The sequence below is a fragment of the Salvelinus namaycush genome, chromosome 11 (assembly GCF_016432855.1).
Source record: "Salvelinus namaycush isolate Seneca chromosome 11, SaNama_1.0, whole genome shotgun sequence".
Lineage (NCBI taxonomy): Eukaryota > Metazoa > Chordata > Actinopteri > Salmoniformes > Salmonidae > Salvelinus > Salvelinus namaycush.
In genome coordinates, this window is record NC_052317.1 from 35,511,938 (window position 1) to 35,533,141 (window position 21,204).

General features: G+C 43.4%; 1 protein-coding gene across 2 annotated transcripts; it reads left to right on the plus strand.

The window, feature by feature from the left end:
* The first annotated feature begins 11,318 nt into the window (after positions 1-11,318).
* Positions 11,319-16,686, plus strand: LOC120056116 (phospholipid hydroperoxide glutathione peroxidase-like). 2 transcript variants are annotated; one of them, XM_039004302.1, is made up of 7 exons: positions 11,319-11,409; positions 14,988-15,082; positions 15,188-15,332; positions 15,503-15,654; positions 15,802-15,826; positions 15,933-15,992; positions 16,233-16,686. In XM_039004302.1, exons 1-7 carry the CDS (start codon positions 11,344-11,346, stop codon positions 16,263-16,265), a joined length of 576 nt encoding a protein of 191 aa, XP_038860230.1. In that variant the 5' UTR covers positions 11,319-11,343; the 3' UTR covers positions 16,266-16,686. The 2 variants fall into 2 exon arrangements, 1 of the variants encoding a protein (XP_038860230.1); XR_005477751.1 differs by lacking the exon at positions 15,802-15,826.
* Positions 16,687-21,204: the final 4,518 nt, after the last annotated feature.

A 21,204-nucleotide genomic window follows, 5' to 3' on the forward strand; every position in this document is an offset into this window, starting at 1 on the left:
AGGGAGCATGCAATTGGCGTGCTGACTGCAGGAATGTCCACCAGAGCTGTTTCCAGAGAATTTCATGTTAATTGCACACTCCCTCAATACTTAGTGGGGGACTGAGGAGTAATTCTGATTGGCTGGGCCTGGCTCCCAACTGCACCTCTGCCCAGTTGTGAAATCTATAGATTAGGGCATAATTTATTTATTTCAATTGACCGATTTCCTTCTATGAACTGTAAAATCTTTGAAATTGTTGCATGTTATATATATTTTTTTGTTCAGTATATACAGTTCCTTCGGAAAGTATTCAGACACATTGAGTTTATATTTTTTCAGTAATCTACAGACAATACCCCATAATGAAATTAGCAAAATAAATTTTTGCAAATTTATTTCAAATAAAAACAGAAATACCTTATTTACATAAGTATTCAGACTCTTTGCTATGAGAGTCGAAATTGAGCTCAGGTGCATCCTATTTCATTGATCATCCTTGAGCTGTTTCTACAACTTGATTGGAGTCCGTCCAGCTGTGGTAAATTCAGTTGATTGGGCATGATTTGGAAAGGCACACACCTGTCTAAATAAGGTCCCACAGTTGGCAGTGCATGTCAGTGAATAAACCAAGCCATGAGATTGAATGAATTGTCCGTAGATCTCTGAGACAGGATGGTGTCGAGGCACAGATCTGGAGAAGGGTACCAAAAAAATGTCTGCAGCATTGAAGGTCCCCATGAACACAGTGGCCTCCATCATTCTTAAATGCAAGAAGTTTGTAACCATCAAGATTCTTAGAGCTGGCCACCCGACCAAACAGCAATCAGGGGACAAGGGCCTAGGCCAGGGAGGTGACCAAGAACCCAATGGTCACTCCGACATAACTCCAGAGTTCCTCTGTGAAGATGGGAGAACCTTCCAGAAGGACAACCATCTCTGTAGCATTCCACCAATCAGGCCTTCATGGTAGTGGCCAGACGGAAGCAACTCCTCAGTAAAAGGCACATGACAGCCCGCTTGGAGTTTGCCAAAAGGCACCTAAAGGATTCAGACCATGAAAACAATGTGCTCTGGTCTGATGAAACCAAGATTGAACTCTTTGGCCTTAATGCCAAATGTCACGCCTGGAGGAAACCTGGCACCATCCCTACAGTGAAGCACGGTGGTGGCAGCATCATGCTGTGGTGATGTTTTTCAGCAGCAGGGACTGGGAGACTAGTCAGGATCGAGGGAAAGATGAACAGCGCAACGTGCAGAGGGATCCTCGATGAAAACCTCCTCCAAAGCACTCAGGACCTCAAGACTGGGGCGAAGGTTCACCTTCCAACAGGACAACAACCCTAAACACACAGCCAAGACAACACATGAGTGGCTTCGGGACAAGTCTCAATGTCCTTGAGTGGCCCAGCCAGAGCCCAGACTTGAATCCGATCTAACATCTCTGGAGAGACCTGAAAATAGTTGTGCAATGACGCTCCCCATCCAACCTGACAGAGCTTGAGAGGATCTGCAGAGAAGAATGGTAGAAACTACCCAGATACAGGTGTGCCATGTGGAAAAAGTAAAGGGGGCTGAATAGTTTCCAAATACACCGACTGTACAAAATATTAGGGACACCAGCTCTTTCCTTGACATAGACTGACAAAGTGAATCCAGGTGAACACCATGATCCCTTATTGATGTCACCTGTTAAATCCACTTCAATCAGTGTAGATGAACGGGAGGAGACTAGTTAAAGAAGCTCGACCCAGCGACCTTTCGGTTAATGGTCCAACCGTCTCTAATGTTAAAGTTGCCGGGATTTCACGCACATCACACTTATATCAGTACACTCTTAACAACCTCAGCATTACGCAACTTCTATTAGATCAAATAAGCCTCACGTATCAAAATAGCAATACATTTTATATTGACTAAATTTGACCCTCTAGTAGAGAGGCTATGTCATATACTCTCAAAGTTCCAGAATGGGATGAAAATGACAACCATAAGGGGCCAGGGTTCCGGCCTAGAAGCACGATTGATTTGATGATAGCGCCGACAGAGATGGTCCTTATGCAGTAAAAAAAATGTTAATGTATTATTTCTTACATTGTTAGCCCAGAAAATCTCAAGTGTTATTACATACAGCCGGGAAGAACTATTGGATATGAATGTGACGTCAACTTACCAACATTACAACCAGGAATACGACTTTCCTGAAGCGGATCCTTTGTTTGGACCTCCACCCTGGACGTGGGATCTTATCCCAGAGGCCGATCCAAAACAACGCGGTCGCCGCAGGAGGCAGAAGGAGCGGCCTACTGGTCAGACTTAGAAGGCGAGCACACCATACACTGCTTCCGGGCATATTACTCGCCAATGTCCAATCTCTAGACAACAAGGTGGACGAAATTAGAGCACGAGTTTCCTTCCAGAGAGACATCAGAGATTGTAGCATTCTCTGTTTCACGGAAAAATGGCTCACACGGGATATGCTGTCAGAGTTGGTACAGCCACCCGGTTTCTTCACGCATCGCGCCGACAGAAACAACACTCTGGTAAGAAGAAGGACGGGGGTGTATGCCTTATGATTAACAACTCATGGTGTGATCATAACAACATACAGGAATTTAAATCAAATCAAATTTCAAATCAAATTTATTTATATAGCCCTTCTTACATCAGCTGATATCTCAAAGTGCTGTACAGAAACCCAGCCTAAAACCCCAAACAGCAAGCAATGCAGGTGTAGAAGCACGGTGGCTAGGAAAAACTCCCTAGAAAGGCCAAAACCTAGGAAGAAACCTAGAGAGGAACCAGGCTATGAGGGGTGGCCAGTCTTCTAAGTCCTTTTGTTCACCTGACCTAGAATTCCTTACAATCAAATGCCGACCGCATTATCTACCAAGAGTATTCTCTTCGATTATAGTCACAGCCGTGTATATCCCCCCCAAGCGGATACCTTGACGGCCCTGAAAGAAATTTACTGGACTCTGGACTCTGAAAACTGAAAACCATACATCCTGAGGCTGCATTTATTGTAGCTGGGGATTTTAACAAAGTTAATCTGAGAACAAGGCTTCCTAAATTCTATCAGCATATTGAACGGGCTGGTAGCATTCTCGACCATTGCTACTCTAACTTCCGCGATGCATACAAAGCCCTCCCTTCGTCAAATCTGACCATGACTCCATTTTGTTGCTCCCAGCCTATAGACAGAAACTAAAACAGGAAATGCCCATGCTCAGGTCTATCCAACGCTGGTCTGACCAATCGGATTCCAAGCTTCAAGTTGCTTCGATCACGTGGACTGGGATATGTTCCGGGTAGCCTCAGACAACAACATTGATGTATACGCTGACACGGTAAGTGAGTTTATTAACTAGTGTATCGGTGATGTTGTACCCACTGTGTCTATTAAAACCTTCCCTAACCAGAGACTGTGGATTGATTTTGTCAGTATAGAGACAAAGTAGAGTTGCAATTCAACGGCTCAAACACGAGACGTATGTGGCAGGGTCTACAGTCAATCATGGATTACAAAAAGAAAACCAGCCCCGTTGCGGACATCGACGTCTTGCTCCCAGTCTGTCCAAAGAAGGGCCAGAAGTATACAGAATGGTGTCATCTGCGTAGAGGTGGATCAGAGAATCACCAGCAGCAAGAGCGACATCATTGATGTGTACAGAGAAGCGAGTCAGCCCGAGAATTGAATCCTGTGGCACCCCCATAGAGACTGCCAGAGGTCCGGACAACAGGCCCTCTGATTTGACACACTGAACTCTATCAGAGAAGTAGTTGGTGAACCAGGCGAGGCAGTCTTTTTAGAAACCAAGGCTGTTGAGTCTGCCGATAAGAATGTGGTGATTGACAGAGTCGAAAGCCTTGGCCAGGTCCATGAATACGGCTGCACAGTATTGTCTCTTATTGATGGCAGTTATGATAATGTTTAGGACCTTGAGCGTGGCTGCGGTGCACCCATGACCAGCTCGGAAACCAGATTGCATAGCGGAGAAGTTACGGTGGGATTTGAAATGGTCGGTGATCTGTTTGTTAACTTGGCTTTCGAAGACCTTAGAAAGGCAAGGTAAGATATAGGTCTGTAGCAGTTTGTGTCTAGAGTGTCTCCCCCTTGAAAGAGGGGGATGACCGCGGCAGCTTTCCAATCTTTGGGGATCTCAGACGATACGAAAGAGAGGTTGAACAGGCTAATAATAGGGGTTGCAACAATTTCGGCAGATAATTTTAGAAAGAGACCGTCCAGATTGTCTATCCCAGCTGATTTGTAGGGGTCCAGATTTTGCCGCTCTTTCAGAACATCAGCTATCTGGATTTGGGTGAAGGAGAAATGGGGGAGGATTGGGCGAGTTGCTGTGGGGGGTGCAGGGCAGTTGACGGGGGTAGGGGTAGCCAGGTGGAAAGCATGGCCAGCCATAGAAAAATGCTTATTGAAATTCTCAATTATCGTGGATTTATCGGTGGTGACAGTGTTTCCTAGCCTCAGTGCAGTGGGTAGCTGGGAGGAGGTGCTCTTATTCTCCATGGACTTTACAGTGTCCCAGAACTTTTTTGAGTTTGTGCTACAGGATGCAAATTTCTGTTTGAAAAAACTAGCCTTAGCTTTCCTAACTGCCTGTGTATATTGGTTCCTAACTTCCCTGAAATGTTGCATATCACGGGGGCTATTTGATGCTAATGCAGAACGCCACAGGATGTTTTTGTGCTGGTCAAGGGCAGTCACATCTGGAGAGAACCAAGGGCTATATCTGTTCCTTGTTCTACATTTTTTGAATGAGGCATGCTTATTTAAGATGGTGAGGAAGGCTGCTTTAGCTGCTTGCTAAAGTGTTTTAGAGAGCGTTTGACAGTGATGAGGAGTGGTCGTTTGACCGCATACCCATTACGGATGCAGGCAATGAGGCAGTGATCTCTGAGATCTTTGTTGAAGACAGCAGAGGTGTATTTGGAGGGCAAGTTGGTTAGGATGATATCTATGAGGGTGCCCATGTTTATGGATTTGGGGTTGTACCTGGTAGGTTCATTGATCATTTCTGTGAGATTTAGGGCATCAAGCTTAGATTGTAGGCTGGCCGGGGTGTTAAGCATGTGCCAGTTTAGGTCACCTAGCAGCACGAGCTCTGAAGATAGATCGGGGGCAATCAATTCACATATGGTGTCCAGGGCACAGCTGGGGGCAGAGGGTGGTCTATAGCAAGCGGCAACAGTGAAAGACTTGTTTCTGGAAAGGTGGATTTTTAGAAGTAGAAGCTCGAATTGTTTGGGCACAGACCTGGATAGTATGACAGAACTCTGCAGGCTATCTCTGCAGTAGATTGCCACTCCGCCCCCTTTGGCAGTTCTATCTTGTCGATAAAAAGTTATATTTAGGGATGAAAATGTCAAGGTTATTGGTGGTCTTCCTAAGCCAGGATTCAGACACGGCTAGGACATCCGGGTTGGCAGAGTGTGCTAAAGCAGTGAATAAAACAAACTTGGGGAGGAGGCTTCTAATGTTAACATGCATGAAACCAAGGCTTTTACGGTTACATTTACATTTTAGTCATTTAGCAGACGCTCTTATCCAGAGCGACTTACAGTAGAGTGCATACATTTTATTACATTTTTACATACTGAGACAAGGATATCCCTACCGGCCAAACCCTCCCTAACCCGGACGACGCTATGCCAATTGTGCGTCGCCCCACGGACCTCCCGGTTGCGACAGAGCCTGGGCGCGAACCCAGCCCAGCCTGGGCGCGAACCCAGAGACTCTGGTGGCGCAGCTAGCACCGCAATGCAGTGCCCTAGACCACTGCGCCACCCGGAAGTCAACAAATGAGAGCGCCTGGGGAATGGAAGTGGAGCTAGGCACTGCAGGGCCTGGATTAACCTCTACATCACCAGAGGAACAGAGGAGGAGTAGGATGAGGGTACGGCTAAAGGCTATAAGAACTGGTCGTCTAGTACGTTTGGAACAGAGAGTAAAAGGAGCAGGTTTCTGGGTGCAATAGAATAGATTCAAGGCATAATGTACAGACAAAGGTATGGTAGGATGTGAATACAGTGGAGGTAAACCTAGGCATAGAGTGACGATGAGAGAGATATTGTCTCAAGAAACATCATTTCAACCAGGTGATGTCACCGCATGTGTGGGAGGTGGAACTGAAGGCATATTGAACAGGGCTAGAGGCTCTACAGTGAAATAAGACAATAATCACTAACCATAACAGCAATGGACAAGGCATATTGACATTAGGGAGAGGCATGCGAAGCCGAGTGATCATAGTGAGTAGTTAAGCTGGCTAGAGACACGGCGATTCAGACAGCTAGCGGGCCGGGGCTAGCAAGCTAGCAGAAGGTTCTTAGAGGGACGTCACGATGGAAGGAGTCTGTTGTAGCCTCGTCGTGCGGAGCCTCCTCGTGCGGTTCCGTCGGCAGACCAGCCGTGATGGATTAGTAAGGTTCCGTGTAGCAAAGGGGCCCAGTCCAATTGGCAAAATAGGTATAGTGGCCCAAGAAATTGACCGATGGACCTATTCAGCTAACAGTCCGATATGCTCTAGACAGCTAGCAGGCCGCGGCTAGCAGGCTAGCAGATGGGCATTCAGGGGACGTCGCGACGGAGGGGCCTGTTGGAAAAAGAACCCTCGGGCAGATTACGTCGGTAGTCCAGTCGTGATGGATTAGCAGGGCTTCTTGTAGTAAAAAGGGTCCAGGCCAATTGGCAAAATAGGTATTGTAGCCCAAGGAGTGGCTGATGGACCTGTTCAGCTTGCCGGGAGATGGGCCTAGGATGGGCTAGCTCCAGGCTAATTGGTGCTTGCTTCGGGACAAAGACGTTAGCCAGGAGTAGCCACTCAGATTGCAGCTAGCTAGCTGCGATGATCCAGGTGAAAAGGTTCAGAGCTTGCGGTAGGAATCCGGGGATATGGAGAGAAAATAAGTCCGGTATGCTCTAGTTTGAATCGCGTTGTGCAAACTGGCAAGAGATTTCCGAGCTAGAGGTTAGCTGAAGACCGCTAGCAGTGGTTAGCTGACTAGTAGCTAGTTAGCTGGCTAGCTTCTGTTGGGGGATTCCGGTTCGAAAGTAAAGAAAAATACTTCAGAAAATAGCAGATCCATACCACATTGGGTGAGGCAGGTTGCGGGAGAGTATTTTAAAGTTGAGGTTTAGAAAAATATAAAAAAGATATGCGAAGAAAAAATATATAAAAATAAATATACACACGGGACACGACATGACGAGGACAAAGACGTCTGACTGCTACACCATCTTGGAAGATTATGAGGCCAGAATGCTCGGATCAACCCTACTCCTCTGCCAGAGCGTCCAGTGTGCGCTCTAAACGCTCTGAATTTACAAACGGACAATCTGACAATGCTCTGAATTTACTAATGCCGAGAGGGCACTCTGGCACTCCAGATTGAATTTACGAACACACCCTTAGCTTGCTATTATGAAAATCCAATTCAACAATGCCAATAATGTTTCAATTCGACTTTTGCTTTCAAAAGCAGCTCAAACATAGAACATGTAAAAATGAACTATAGCCATTGAATTCTCCCATGAAAATATACCATGCGTTATTTAAGCAACAAGGCACAAGAGGGTGTGGTATATGGCCAATATACCACGGCAAGGGCTGTTCTTGTGCATGACGCAGCGCAGAGTGCCTGGATAGAGCCCTTAGCTGTGGTATATTGGCCATATACCACAACCCCCCAAATTGCCGTATTGCTATTATAAACTGATTACCAATGTAATTAGAGCAGTAAAAATACATGTTTTGCCATACCCGTGGTATACGGTCTGATATACCCAGTTTATAATGGGAAATAAATGAATGCTCTAGAATGCCCTTCAAGCGATCCAGGAACAAGTATTCAACAATGCCATGGTATAATGGCAGTTAATTTGAAAGAATTATGGAGTCCTTCCCCTAAAACTTAGTGGTGCACAACTTCAGGATGTTTGGAGTCGAAAGGAGTCAACTCCTGCTCGACTCCCAAAACACGCAGAAACTGATGCGCACACACACACACACCACCTCATTATTGCAGTGTCCTACTAGGAAGACTACATTTGCATTCTAGAGGACAGAAATGAACATGATGCTGCCCATTTGCCTATAATATTTGAATATAGAAGGGGATGTGTAGGAAGGTAGGAACTAGAATATTTCAGTTGTGTGCAGCCTTGACGAATCCCATGGGATGATATGCACTCTAAAAATTAGGGGTTCAACAAGGGTTCTTCTAAGATCCTCAAAGTTCTTAGAAGAACCTTAGGCTTCTTGGCACTGAAAAAAAGGTTACCAAAAGGTTCTTCCAAGAACCCCATAGGAGGTGGGGTTCGTCGAGGAACCTCCTTAGTTGTTGGGGGTTCTTGCAGGAACCTAACTGCTCAACTGAAACATTTGGATTTGAAAGGACAGCAGGTGCAGGCACTTAACTGAAAAATGTAAAGATCTCCTTAATTTAAGGTAAGGTTTGTCCCTTGTATGATCTAAATTCATATTGTTTTACGATGATATCATCTATCTTTTCAAATTTGTGCAAATCTTTCTAAAACAGAAAATGGACACAATTCAATGGATATCAATCAACAAAGAGGTAAGAATATGTAGGCTATAAAAATATGTTGAAGGCTAGCTGTATTGGGTGCAGATGACCGAACTGCTCACTTTTGTGTTTGTGTCTGCAGGTATATAGATGAGGAGGCATACAAAGGTATGTCTATTGGTATTGGTATGTTATGTTATGCAGATCACATTTACCATGCATTTACCACCACCTCTTCAATGAATATCCCATAGGTCTCTACATTATGGATAAGGTATGTGTCTGAAAACCATTATCAAAACAGTTTTTTAAATTCACATTTACCACAAAAACCAAGGTATGAATACTGTTGTGTGCATGTTTTGTTAATCATCTGTATAATTAAATTTTTTGGGATTCACAGACTTCACCCTCCCTACACCTCTGATGAATAAAACATGAAACCTGTTTGATCACCATACCCTGCAAAATCATTCTGGCTATGGATACGGAGAACACGCCAGAGGATAAACCCATTGGACTTGGGGCTCTGCTGGGAGTTTGCCTCATATTTAGATTTTTTTATTCTGCTTTGGCACTAAAATCATAATAAACACTGACAACTAAAACATTGTGTTATTGTTATGCAAATTTTTATTATTACTATTAATAATAATAGGGAATGGGGGGTAGTGAAAAAATGAATCCCAAAAGGTTCTTCAAAAGGTTATTTGAGGATCCATTAAAAGAGGTTCTTTGAGGAACCATTTTAATGGGTTTTTCAAAGAACTTATAGTGGTTCCCCCACAGTTTCAATTTGAAGAACCCATAAAGGATACTCCAGGAACCTTTTCTTTTTAGTGTATGTTTTTTAAAAAGGCAGTAAATGAGGCTGATTGAACTGTTTCGCTGCCAGACAAGGCTCCACTGATAGCCAAGTGTAGCGGTGGTAAGGATTCACTCCATGGTGCTGAACAGAAAGCTCTGCTGTTGGGACAGCTTTATGTAGGCCCTAACAGTTTGTGGGCACCGTTCGTTACCGTTATAGTGCAATTAATGTATTGTTTAGTGTTGTGTTGTGTATGGCTTTGCTGGCATGCATTAAAAAAAAGCTATGTTTTCCCCACCAAGATAGATCCAGATTACCAAGATATAGCCTATGCAAACGGTTCTGGCTGCCTCTCTGCCTGTCCCGATCCTTTCTCTCCCTCCCTCGCTTGCTCTTTCTCTTTGCTATAAAAACGCTAGTGTAACAGTATAACTTTATGGCGTACCCTCGCCCCAACTCGGGCGCGAACCAGGGACACTCTGCACACATCAACAACGGTCGCCCACGAAGCATCGTTACCCATCGCTCCACAAAGGCCGAGCAAGGGGAACCACTACTTCAAGGTTTCAGAGCAAGTGACGTCACCGACTGAAAGGCTGCTAGCGCGCACCACCGCTACCTAGCAAACCATTTCACATCGGTTACACTAGCATGGGTTTGGTATTCGGTCTGTTGCGTGTAGAATAGCTCTGCCTACTCATTGATAGCCCTTACTTTAGTGAACTTGCCCGAGACATTGCAAGCCAAGGAATTGCGAAATACAGTATTGTGATAGCCTATAGCCTACATCTTTTGATTACAGATGCATGGTTCTGACTGGCTGCCTGGTTGCCGACATACCTACCGAAACCTGGCTGTGGCTCTCCCATTTCTTTCAATGCAATTCAATTTAAGGGGGTTTATTGGCATGGGACACATATGTTAACATTGCCAAGCAAGTGAAGTAGATAATAAACTAAAGTAAAACAAACAACAAAAATGTACAGTAAACATTACACTCACAGAAGTTCCAAAATAATAAAGACATTTCAAGTGTCATATTATGTCTATATACCGTGTTGTAACGATGTGCATATGGTTAAAGTACGAAAGGGAAAATAAATAAACATAAAAATGGGTTGTATTTTGGTTGTGCTTTTCTTGTGGCTACAGGTCACAAATATAGCTGCTGTGATGGCACACTGGTATTTCACTCAGTAGATATGGGAGTGTGGATCTGTGTAATCTGAGGGAAATATGTACCTCTAATATGGTCATACATTTGGCAGGAGGTTAGGAAGTGCAGCTCAATTTACACCTCTTTTTGTGGGCAGTGTGCACATAGCCTGTCTTCTCCTGAGAGCCAGGTCTGCCTACGGCGGCCTTTCTCAATAGCAAGGCAATGCTGAGTCTGTACATAGTCAAAGCTTCCCTTACGTTTAGGTCAGTCACAGTGGGCAGGTATTCTGCCACTGTGTATACTCTCTGTTTAAGGCCAAATAGCATTATAGTTTGCTCAGTTTTTTTGTTAATTTTTTCTAAATTGTCAAGTAATTATCTTTTTGTTTTCTCATGATTCGGTTGGGTCTAATTGTTATTTCTCTCCTTCGCTAGCTCGCTATTTCTTTGCTGTGAAATATGCGAGAGTTTGTGTTCTCGAACTGAATAGACTATGCAAAAATACCGAATCTTATGAGTCGAGGAGTCGATTCCTAGCGGAAATGGGTGTCGACACCGGGAGTGACGTTATGGAGTCGACTCCCCAACACTAATAAAATTGGCTGGCTAACTAACACACAGTGCAGATAAATTATTCGAATTCATTGTTTTACACAATATATTTTCACAGTACTGGCAAACCATGGTTGACTAACTCCCTCACCAACATTAATGACTTTTTATACCATCAAGTTAATGTCCATTCAAACTGTTTTATATTAGCTTCACAATAAAAAGCGCAGGGATTGGCTACTTTAATGGATTTCCCCTCACTGGGCGGGACTACACTACTTAAACAGCTTAGTCACAGGATGTGGATCGTAAAGCGTGCGGTAGTTTTTGGTTTGGTGGGCAGCAGGGGAATCAGTAGAGCAATGGTAAGAATGTTTTGTGTGCTAAACTTTTATGCTAGGTAGTTATTGGTTTGTGACATTAAACGTATCATGAGTGTTTGAGATGTAAAGGTAGGTCAAATACTGGACTGCTATTTTTACACAATGTCGGGAGGTACAACGGTAAACTCTGTCCGACGTGGAACATTTGCCAGCTAGTTTGGAGAAATTAGCTAATTTGCCCGTCAGCTGCTTGCTAATGGTCATCCCAGCAAATGACTGCTGTTTCATGTCTGTGTTTTCAAGTTAGATGTAAAAAAAAAAAAAAAAAAAAGTAGATAAGGTACTGTAGCTGACGAATCAACTACTACAGTTGTCTAGCTAGCTAAGCACCATTATACATTTTAGCAGAATGGCGGTATACTAATCACGAGCCTGAAATGAACGTGCTGACCAAGTAATTAGTAATGAGCAGTTTATATGGTTGTGATAATGCAAACTATTGATGTCCGTACAACTCTAATATAGGAAGTGACTGCGCGTAATGGTGCCTTTGTCAAGTTTGAGTCCAGAAAATGACAAATTCATTGCCATCAGGATTTTTGAGGCTAGGGGGGAGAAGTCTCGCGCTCCCTGAAGTCATACTAAACGTTGCGGTTATTGTAGAGTTATTTTAGTTTACTTGTGGTACTTAATCCATGTGTGACTATCCATTTTATACGGCGTTCTAGTCGCAATATGGACATTTCCGGCTTGCTTACTAGTTATTATACTTGTGCCGCGTTCAATCAGTTAGCAAATCGGAAATATTCGGTCTTGTTCCGACTACCTGAGTGTAGCATTATGAAGACATGACAGCCAGTCTTGGCAAACTGCTCGATCACGTGAGGCAGCCTGGTCTCAGACTAACCGTAACATGGTAAACTTAAATGAGGAACACCCCAATTAGTATATGTATGGTTAGCGTAACCATACCTATTGAGCCCACTTCCATCTATAGATTTAAAAAAAAATCTGCTTTGTAATATTTAAACCAATTCATCTGACAGTTTTTATTCTAAGCCAATCAGACTTAAAGTTGTCCAAGTTCCCACTAGTGGGAAATTTCAAAGCTGAAAACAGAGGCAACCTTCAGAAACGAATTTGATCTATTTTAGTACCTTTCCCAGTAAGTGATCATACTTTATCTAAATTTAGAGTAATGTGCTGATATATTTCATTGGCATTAATTACTATTTCTTGCTTTTTTAATTTTTTTTCATGCTAGTAGTTGTATCTGCATGTCACAGTAAACAATAGAAACAACTTGGTGAATTACAAGATTTCAGACATTCTCAGCTTACATTTTTGTATGCATTGTCATTTTACAGTTAAATGACCCTTGCATTTGTTGTTATACCTTCAATTTTTGTATCTCATGTGGGCTTAAAGGCTACAGTAGCACCAAAAGCATTCCCTCTATACAGAATAAATGGCAGTAAATATTGTTCAATATGGTCAAAATGAACTTTGCATAATGTTGTAATTGTAGTGTGTATTTAGACCCCAAATCATTGGCTTCCAAATATTGAGTACTTAAATATTTTTTCCCACCATTAATCACTTCCAATTAAGCCCAATTTGCATTGAATCACATTGGGAAAATGTGTGGGCGTTTGTAATGGTTAATGAACCTGCACATTATTTTTTCAAATTGAAGTATAACACAAATGAGTTGCGCATCTAGCCATGATGCCTTTACTGAGATGAGGAACAATTCAAAACCTCTGTACTCTCCATGATGTTTGGAATGGACAGGTAGTCGTTGACGCAGAAAGAGAAGAATAAGATTAGGGATTTAGACATACAAGTGGTGGACAAAAATGCAATCAAATGATGGGACGGAGAAGACTGGCAGCAGCACTTCATGTCTTCATTCATCCAGGTGATTCCATTTTTTTGGGGGGGCCACCGCCTGTACCTTTTATAATATAAGAGGGTGTTTATAAACTTTCTGTAGATAAACTTTAGGAAGACCAGTTGAACTAATTAACAAGAATAGCAGTACAGCAAATGTGAATCAGCATTCAGATATCTCCTTCAAAGTTGTTTTATGGTCTTTGTGCATGGGTTCTTAACAGAAGGCCACTGTGGGTGTTGTGTTCTAACCAAGCTATAACACACCTGAGTCTGATTAGTTGAGTCAGGTGTATACTGGTTGGCAAGAACAAAAGCCCAAGTCCACATTGTTCTCTGTGGATATGATTGGTCACCCTGTTATGAGTGCTTCTTTCATGAAAAATGATTTTCTTTTAACTTTAGGGGAGATTAATATGATTCAACATTTTTTTAAATGTCAGTTTTGAACACTTAGAAATGCATTGCAATTATTAAGTGGTGGGCTTATTTGGAACACCATCAGTACTGATTTTAAGTCCAGACTTTTAACAATAATATTTTATAAAATTATGTTCTTAAATGCTATAAGTAGTCTCCCGAGTGGCACAGCGGTCTAAGGCACTGCATCGCAGTGCTAGTGGTATCATTACATACCTGGGTTCCTTTCCCAGGCTGTCACAACCGGCTGTGATCGGGAGTCCCATAGAGTGGTGCACAATTGGCCCAGCGTCGTCCGGGTAAGGGGAGGGTTTGGCCAAGGGATCTTTCCTTGACTCATTGAGCTCTTGTGGCGGGTTAGGTGCCTGCAGGCTGGTGCGGCTGGCTTCCGAGTTAAGATGCGTGGTTTGGCGGGTCATGTTTCAGAGGACGCATGACTACCTTTACCTCCCGAACCCGTTGGGAGTTGCAGCGACGAGACAAGATTGAAATTGGGGAGATAAAGGGGGTAAAATACAAACAAATAAAAATGCTATAAGTAAAGTTCTCGCATCTGAAGTTTAATCTTTCATTTTAATCACATTTCTTCTAAAAATTAGGGCAGTATACTGCAGTCAATTCTGTTTTTTGTTTCATATTGTACAACAGCTGATGTAGTATTTTATCGGTGCTACGTCTTAATAGTTGGTGGTTGACAATCCAGTTTACACAGGATCTTCTAATCAGCCAGTTTTGTGGGTGGTGGTTTGAAAATGAGTGCTTTACGTAGGCCCTTATCAGTATTGAGAAATGATTGAGTACTTTTCAGGGCCATCAGGATTTATGACGATGGAATAAGTCTGTCACTCCCTGAAGTCATACTAAACGTTGCGGAGGAGTTTCGGTTATTGAAGTGTTAGTGTGGCTTACTTGTGGTACCTGATCCTTATGCATACTGATCAGCCCAATCATTACGGCCAAGTACCTCAAATTCCATTTTATACCACTTGGTGACAATGCCAGTCGGTAACTGAGTTAATAGACCAACAGTTATAAGACTCTCTTCCGATAACGGCTTGGTTTGCCCTCACTCAGACCACTCCCAGACAGTCCTAGCTAAATACTTGCTTTTTTTAGCAAAATACCATTTAAAATTGACATTGAACTATTAGGTAGGTACTTGTTACCCAGAAATTATTTTTATTGACTTTTTTTTACTTTTTTTATATGTGGTCATTCCATTGTCCTGGTCATGTTCCCTGTTTGCACAACATTACCCCTTTGGTTCAGTTGCTGTACTGTAGACTAACATCCTCCCTCTTTCTCAGTGTGAGCAAGTGGGTGACTGGAAGACAGCCAAATATATCTATGAGTTTGGCGCCAAGGACATAGATGGTGAAGATGTGTCCCTAGAGAAATACAGGTGAGGGAGCAGGCCCAGAAAGGTAGGAACTCACCTCATGTATGGGTACTACCTGTCTAACGTTATACCCCCCCCCCCACGGTGTTCTCTCTCTCCTCTGCCCAGGGGGTTTGTCTGCGTCATCACCAACGTTGCCTCTAAATGAGGTAAGACCAGAGTAAACTACACTCAGCTAGAGGGAATGCACGCCTCCTACGCTGACAAAGGTTTACGCATCCTGGGCTTCCCCTGCAACCAGTTTGGAGGGCAGGTATGGTGCCGGTTCAAACCACTACTGTGGCATAGCCTTTTCATTCATCCACAAGGGTGTCGTGTCATGGGGGCAGTTGTACAACCAATATGGCCACCGGGCTTTGAATTGGAATTTCCATTCTGCCAACCAATCCTAATTATATGGTTTGATTGCTTCTCATTTTCCAGGAGCCAGGTACAGAGGTGGAAATCAAGGAGTTTGTCAAACAATTTGACGTTCAGTTTGACATGTTCAGCAAGATCGATGTGAATGGAGACAGCGCTCACCCTCTCTTTAAGTGGATGAAGGAACAGCCCAAGGGAAAGGGTACTCTGGGAAAGTGAGTTTTGTCCCCCCGATGGGTCTATGCTCCAAGTCCTATTTGGTTTTCACCTATCTGTTAGATTATTTTGACTTCGGGCCCAGTTGCCCAGAACATTTTAATGCTTTAACTCTATGGTTGTAACAGAAGTTTCTCTGTCCACAGTAACATCAAATGGAATTTCACAAAGGTGACTTTTTCTCACTGACATGATTAACACAATTGAATTAAGTTGCTTGCTAAACATTTTGCTATGGTCTATTGTACTGTATGTCATGCTGTGTGTTTCCCTTCAGTTCCTGATCGACAGAGAAGGGCAGGTGGTGAAGAGATACGGTCCAATGGACGACCCCATTGTAAGTGGACAGCAGTCATGCATCAGTCTAATCTCATGTTTGACTATTTGTAGGGAAAGGATACCCTATAGTGGCCAGTTAGATGGTTTATGAAGCACATTTGGCTACAAAAGTTGTGCTGACTGGCATGAAGGGCAACCAGAGATATTATTGAAAGCCTAAAGGGCTGTCCCTGATTTTGTTGAACTTCAGGATAACGCTATAATAGGAACCTTGCGCTGACTCATCTTTCTCCCACAGGTGATCGAGAAGGACCTTCCTAAATACCTGTGATGTCTCTGATTTCTGAGCCCCGGTCCATCCTGCTGGCTGACCTCTCCTTTGGGATTGTGGGTATAAGTGGCTGTGTCCTGGACCAGTGACGGCCTGTCTGTAAACCCGGCCTGCGGAGAGGACAGGCCTGATGAAACCTAGCGTGCAAAACCCCCAGGAACCACCCACCCATACCCAGTTAGAACACAGGAGAGGACTCAGTAGCTACAGCAGTTTGTGTATATTTAAAACACTTCACTCCCAAGCACAACACCCCAACAAATGAGACCTATTGCATCCCCATAGCACTGATATGAATGTCCAACTGTTCCTGCTTCCTATAAATTGTGGACTTTGTCTGTACCAGTGTTAGTCATAAAATACATATTTGAAGCTATTTATGATAGAATAAACTGGCAAAGCTACTGAAACTTTATGGTCTGTAATTTATATAGCCTTGTCTTTAATTTTGGAATAGAAATTATTTGTGCGGTCAGTCTACCCAACTGGACACCATTTAGTGGGTGAACATGCCCAATGAAATTATGATTTGATTTCGCACAGACTGGGTTTTTGTCATTCTCATGAGCTGGAATAATATGTTCCATACTCTCAAAGCTTATTTAGTGAATTTTGTACACATCCCTGTTAGTGAGCATTTCTCCTTTGCCAAGATAAGCCATCCACCTGACAGGTGTGGCATATCAAGAAGCTGATTAAACAGCATCACACAGGTGCACTTTGTGCTGAGGACAAAGGCCACTAAAATGTGAAGTTTTGTCACAATGTCTCATGTTTTAAGGGAGCGTGTAATTGGCTTGCTGCAAGAATGTCTTCTAGAGCTGTTGCTAGAGAATTGAATGTTAATTTCTCTACCAATAGCTGCCTCTAATGTCATTTTAGAGAATTTGTCAGTACGTCCAACTGGCATCACAACCGCAGACCACGTGTAACCACGCCAGCCCAGGACCAACACATCAGTCTTCACCTGCTGGATCGTCTGAGACCAGCAACCCGGACACCTGATGAAATTGTGGGTGTGCACAAATGAAGAATCTCTCGCACTCAAACTGCCTCAGGGAAGATTGTATGTGTGCTCGTTGTCCTCAGCAGGGTCTTGACCTGATGGCAGTTCTTTGTAACTGACTTCAGTGGGCAAATGCTCACTTTCACTGGCATGCTGGAGAAGTGGGCTCTTCAGAGATGAATCCTGGTTTCAGCTGTACCGGCCAGTAGGGTTTTGGTTTGGGCAGGCATAAGCTACGGACAACGAACACAATTGCATTTTATTGATGGAAATTTGAATGGACAGGTGAGATCCTGAGGCGCATCACCTTTTGTTTCAGCATAATGCACAGCCCCATGTCGCCAGGATCTGTACACAATTCCTGGAAGCTGAAAATATCCCAGTTCTTCTATGGCCTGCATACTCACCTGACATGTCACCCATTGAGCATGTTCAAGATGCTTTGGATCGATGTGCATGACAGTGTTCCAGTTCCCGCTAATATACAGAAACTTCGCACCGCCATGAAGGAGTGGGACAACATTCCACAGGCCAAAACAGCCTGATCAAAGTTGGAATGTCATGTGCGCCCAATACAACGGGTGCAGACCTTACAGTGAAATGCTTACTTACAGGCTCTAACCAACAGTGCAAAAAATGTATTAGGTGAACAATAGGGAAGTAAAGAAATAAAAACGACTGTGAAAGATAACAGGGAGGCTATATACATGCACCGGTTAGTCTGGCTGATTGAGGTAGAATGTATAGTTTAAGTGACTATTCATATGATGAACAGAGTAGCAGCAGTGTAAAAGAGGGGTTGGGGGGGCACACAATGGAAATAGTCCAGGTAGCCATTTGATTACCTGTTCAGGAATCTTAAGGAGTAAAAATTGTTGAGAAGCCTTTTTGTCCTAGACTTGGCACTCCGGTACTGCTTGCCATGCGGTAGTAGAGAGAACAGTCTGTGGCTGGGGTCTTTGACAATTTTTAGGACCTTCCTCTGACACGGCCTGGTGTAGAGGTCCTGGATGGCAGGCAGTTTAGCCCCAGTGATGTACTGGGGCTGTGCTCTATGCGAAAGAGATGTTGCGCTGCAGGAGGCGAATGGTCACACGAGATCCTGACTGGTTTTCTCATCCATGTCCCTACCTCTTTAAGGTACAGGATCTGTGACCAACACATTCATATCTGTATTCCCAGTCATGTGATATTTATAGATTAGGGCCTAATGAATTTATTTCAATTGACTGATTTCCTTATGAACTGTAACTCATAAAAAATTTGTTGCATGTTCCGTTTATTTTTCAGTGTGTGTGAGCATGTCAACCGCAAGAGGATGCTCCGATGACATGTATGATAGACCATCTTACTTGAATGACGCAGCCACAGCTGTGAGAACGCAATCGAGTTGGTTTATAATGCCCGAGAGGAACAGTATGATATAGCCACAGCTGCGTACTATGCGACAAGACATTCCCCGTGGTGTGTGCATTATGCTTGCATTATGCTCGTACAATTGCCGCGATGAAGATACGACTAGTGTTGAAAAGGCGATGAGGCCAACTATGTAGCCTATTCAACGTGATGTCAGAGTCCTATACATTCGGCATTCGCCATAGTGTCAACGAAGGGCATATAACGCGCCGCTTATCTGGGAATTGTAAATGGATGAGATTGCGACATCGGGGGAGGCCGGGGGAAGCATGCCCACATCTGGGGCCGAGAGATCGGACCAGATAGATACGGTCGGCTTCTCGCTCAAGCTTTCTTCTGCAGACATGGGTTCGTATGCCTGTGGTTTATTATGAGACGAATTGACTCACAACATTTGCATAATTTAGAGCTCGTTCAGATGAGCTCAAGCGTCAGTAGAGCGCTGGCACTGTTCGATGCTGCGTAAAAGCGTTCATGCGGGTTTTGGTCCAGCTGTCAAATATGGTTTGTCTCAGTAGCCTAAATGATCTGTCAGTTTCCACACCTGATAAATGATTAATATTAATAGGCCTATAGCTAACCAAGATAGTCACTCTGCTATTTAAGACTAGGACAAGACGCCAACCACCACCAAAATACTAAGTAATTAATGCAGACATTGAGCATGCAGAACAGAAGCTGATCTACCTCATTATAATGTTCAGGGCCTGACTATGTGAAACTGGTCTGAAAACACTGCCTAGTTGAGGTCAGGACCCTCTCTACAGACTACAGTCTTGGCAGTCTGTGGCATCAGATCATGGTCAATTCATAGTCTATCAGCAGGAAACAGAATCAGTACTACAACTTTAAGCCCATAATTGTAGAAGTTTGTGATTTGTAGAGCAAGAGAGAGAGAGTGTGTGTGAAAGACAAACCTCTATCTATACAATTCTTTGACCATCTTCACTGTTTATTTATAGATCAAACTAGGGCCTATGACTTTGTCACATAAAAGTGTAACAGTGTAAAATACAAAACATAAGGAAGCAGAGAGAAACTTGGAGGTGAATTATTAATGAACAGTAATGTCCAGAGCCTCTCTGCCTCTGCTTTATCTGAGCGTCACGAAACGACCAGGTGAGCTGGCTCTCACCTGGGGGCAGAGTATATACTGTAGGCAACAGCACAATACTTTACCCTATTATAATATTCCTGGGTAGCCCTGAATATTGGAAGAGCACCTTGTACCAGATATGTATGTAAGCGGAAGCACAATTGCAATGGAAGAACGAAAATTGGGTAGTTGCATTCTAGTCTGTTAAGGGATAATATCTATTACATCAATCTCAGAACCCAGAACCAAATCTCTCACGTGCGCAGGCCAGCTACTCGATTTGGTGTCTGTAACGAGAGACAATTTCATATATGTACAGCAGTGTAATGTAACCAATCTTTATTTAAAGATGATGAGTCAGAGAGGAACTGGATGCAGTATGTGTGTATTAGACGTCATGTTAACGGAACCATCAAGCTGTACTCCATCATCTTCTGTGCCTCCTCTCAATAAAGCCGTACAAGCAGAGTTGAACACACACACACACACACATACATACACACACACACACACACACACACACACACACACACACACACACACACACACACAGAAATACACTGAGTGTACAAAACATTAGTAACACCTGCTCTTTCCATGACATAGTAGACTGTCCAGGTGAAAGCCATGATCACTTATTGATGTCACTTGTTAAATCCACTTCAATCATCAGGGGAGGATGAAGGGGAGGAGACAGGCTCCAGTGTTTGAATAAATGAACAATGAAAAGTTGAATGCCATGGCAGATTCCATATTGCACATGGAGTAAATGGACATTTAATGGGCAACAGCAGTATTTGTGTTCATAGTTCACACATACAGGTAACTGCCAAAATAAAGGAAACACCAACATAAAGTGCCTTAATAGGGCGTTGGGCCAGCATGAACAAGAACAGCTTCGATGCACCGTGGCATAGATTCTACAAGTGTCTGTAACACTACTGGAGGGATGCGACACCATTCTCCCATGATAAATTCCTTCATTTGGTGTTTTGTTGATGGTGGTGGAAAATCCCATCTCAGGCGCCGCTCCAGAATCTCCCATAAGTGTTTAATTGGGTTGAGATCTGGTGACAGACGGCCATGACATATGGTTTACATTGTTTTCATGCTCATCAAACCGTTCAGTGACCACTTGTGCCCTGTGAATGGGGGCATTGTTATCCTATGGGGGCATAGTCATGGGAACCAAAATAATGGCCTGCCCAGCATTTTTATACATGACCCTAAGCATGATGGGATGGTAATTGCTACTTTCAATATAGTTTGTATCCCTCTTTTACTCAAGTGTTTCCAATATTTTGGCAGTTACCTCTACTCTTGACATTGCAGTCAATTCACCATTGTATTTTCACAGTTTTCCATCTGTAGAGAAGCAGCATTACCCTCAACACACACACACACACACACAAAGAAACATC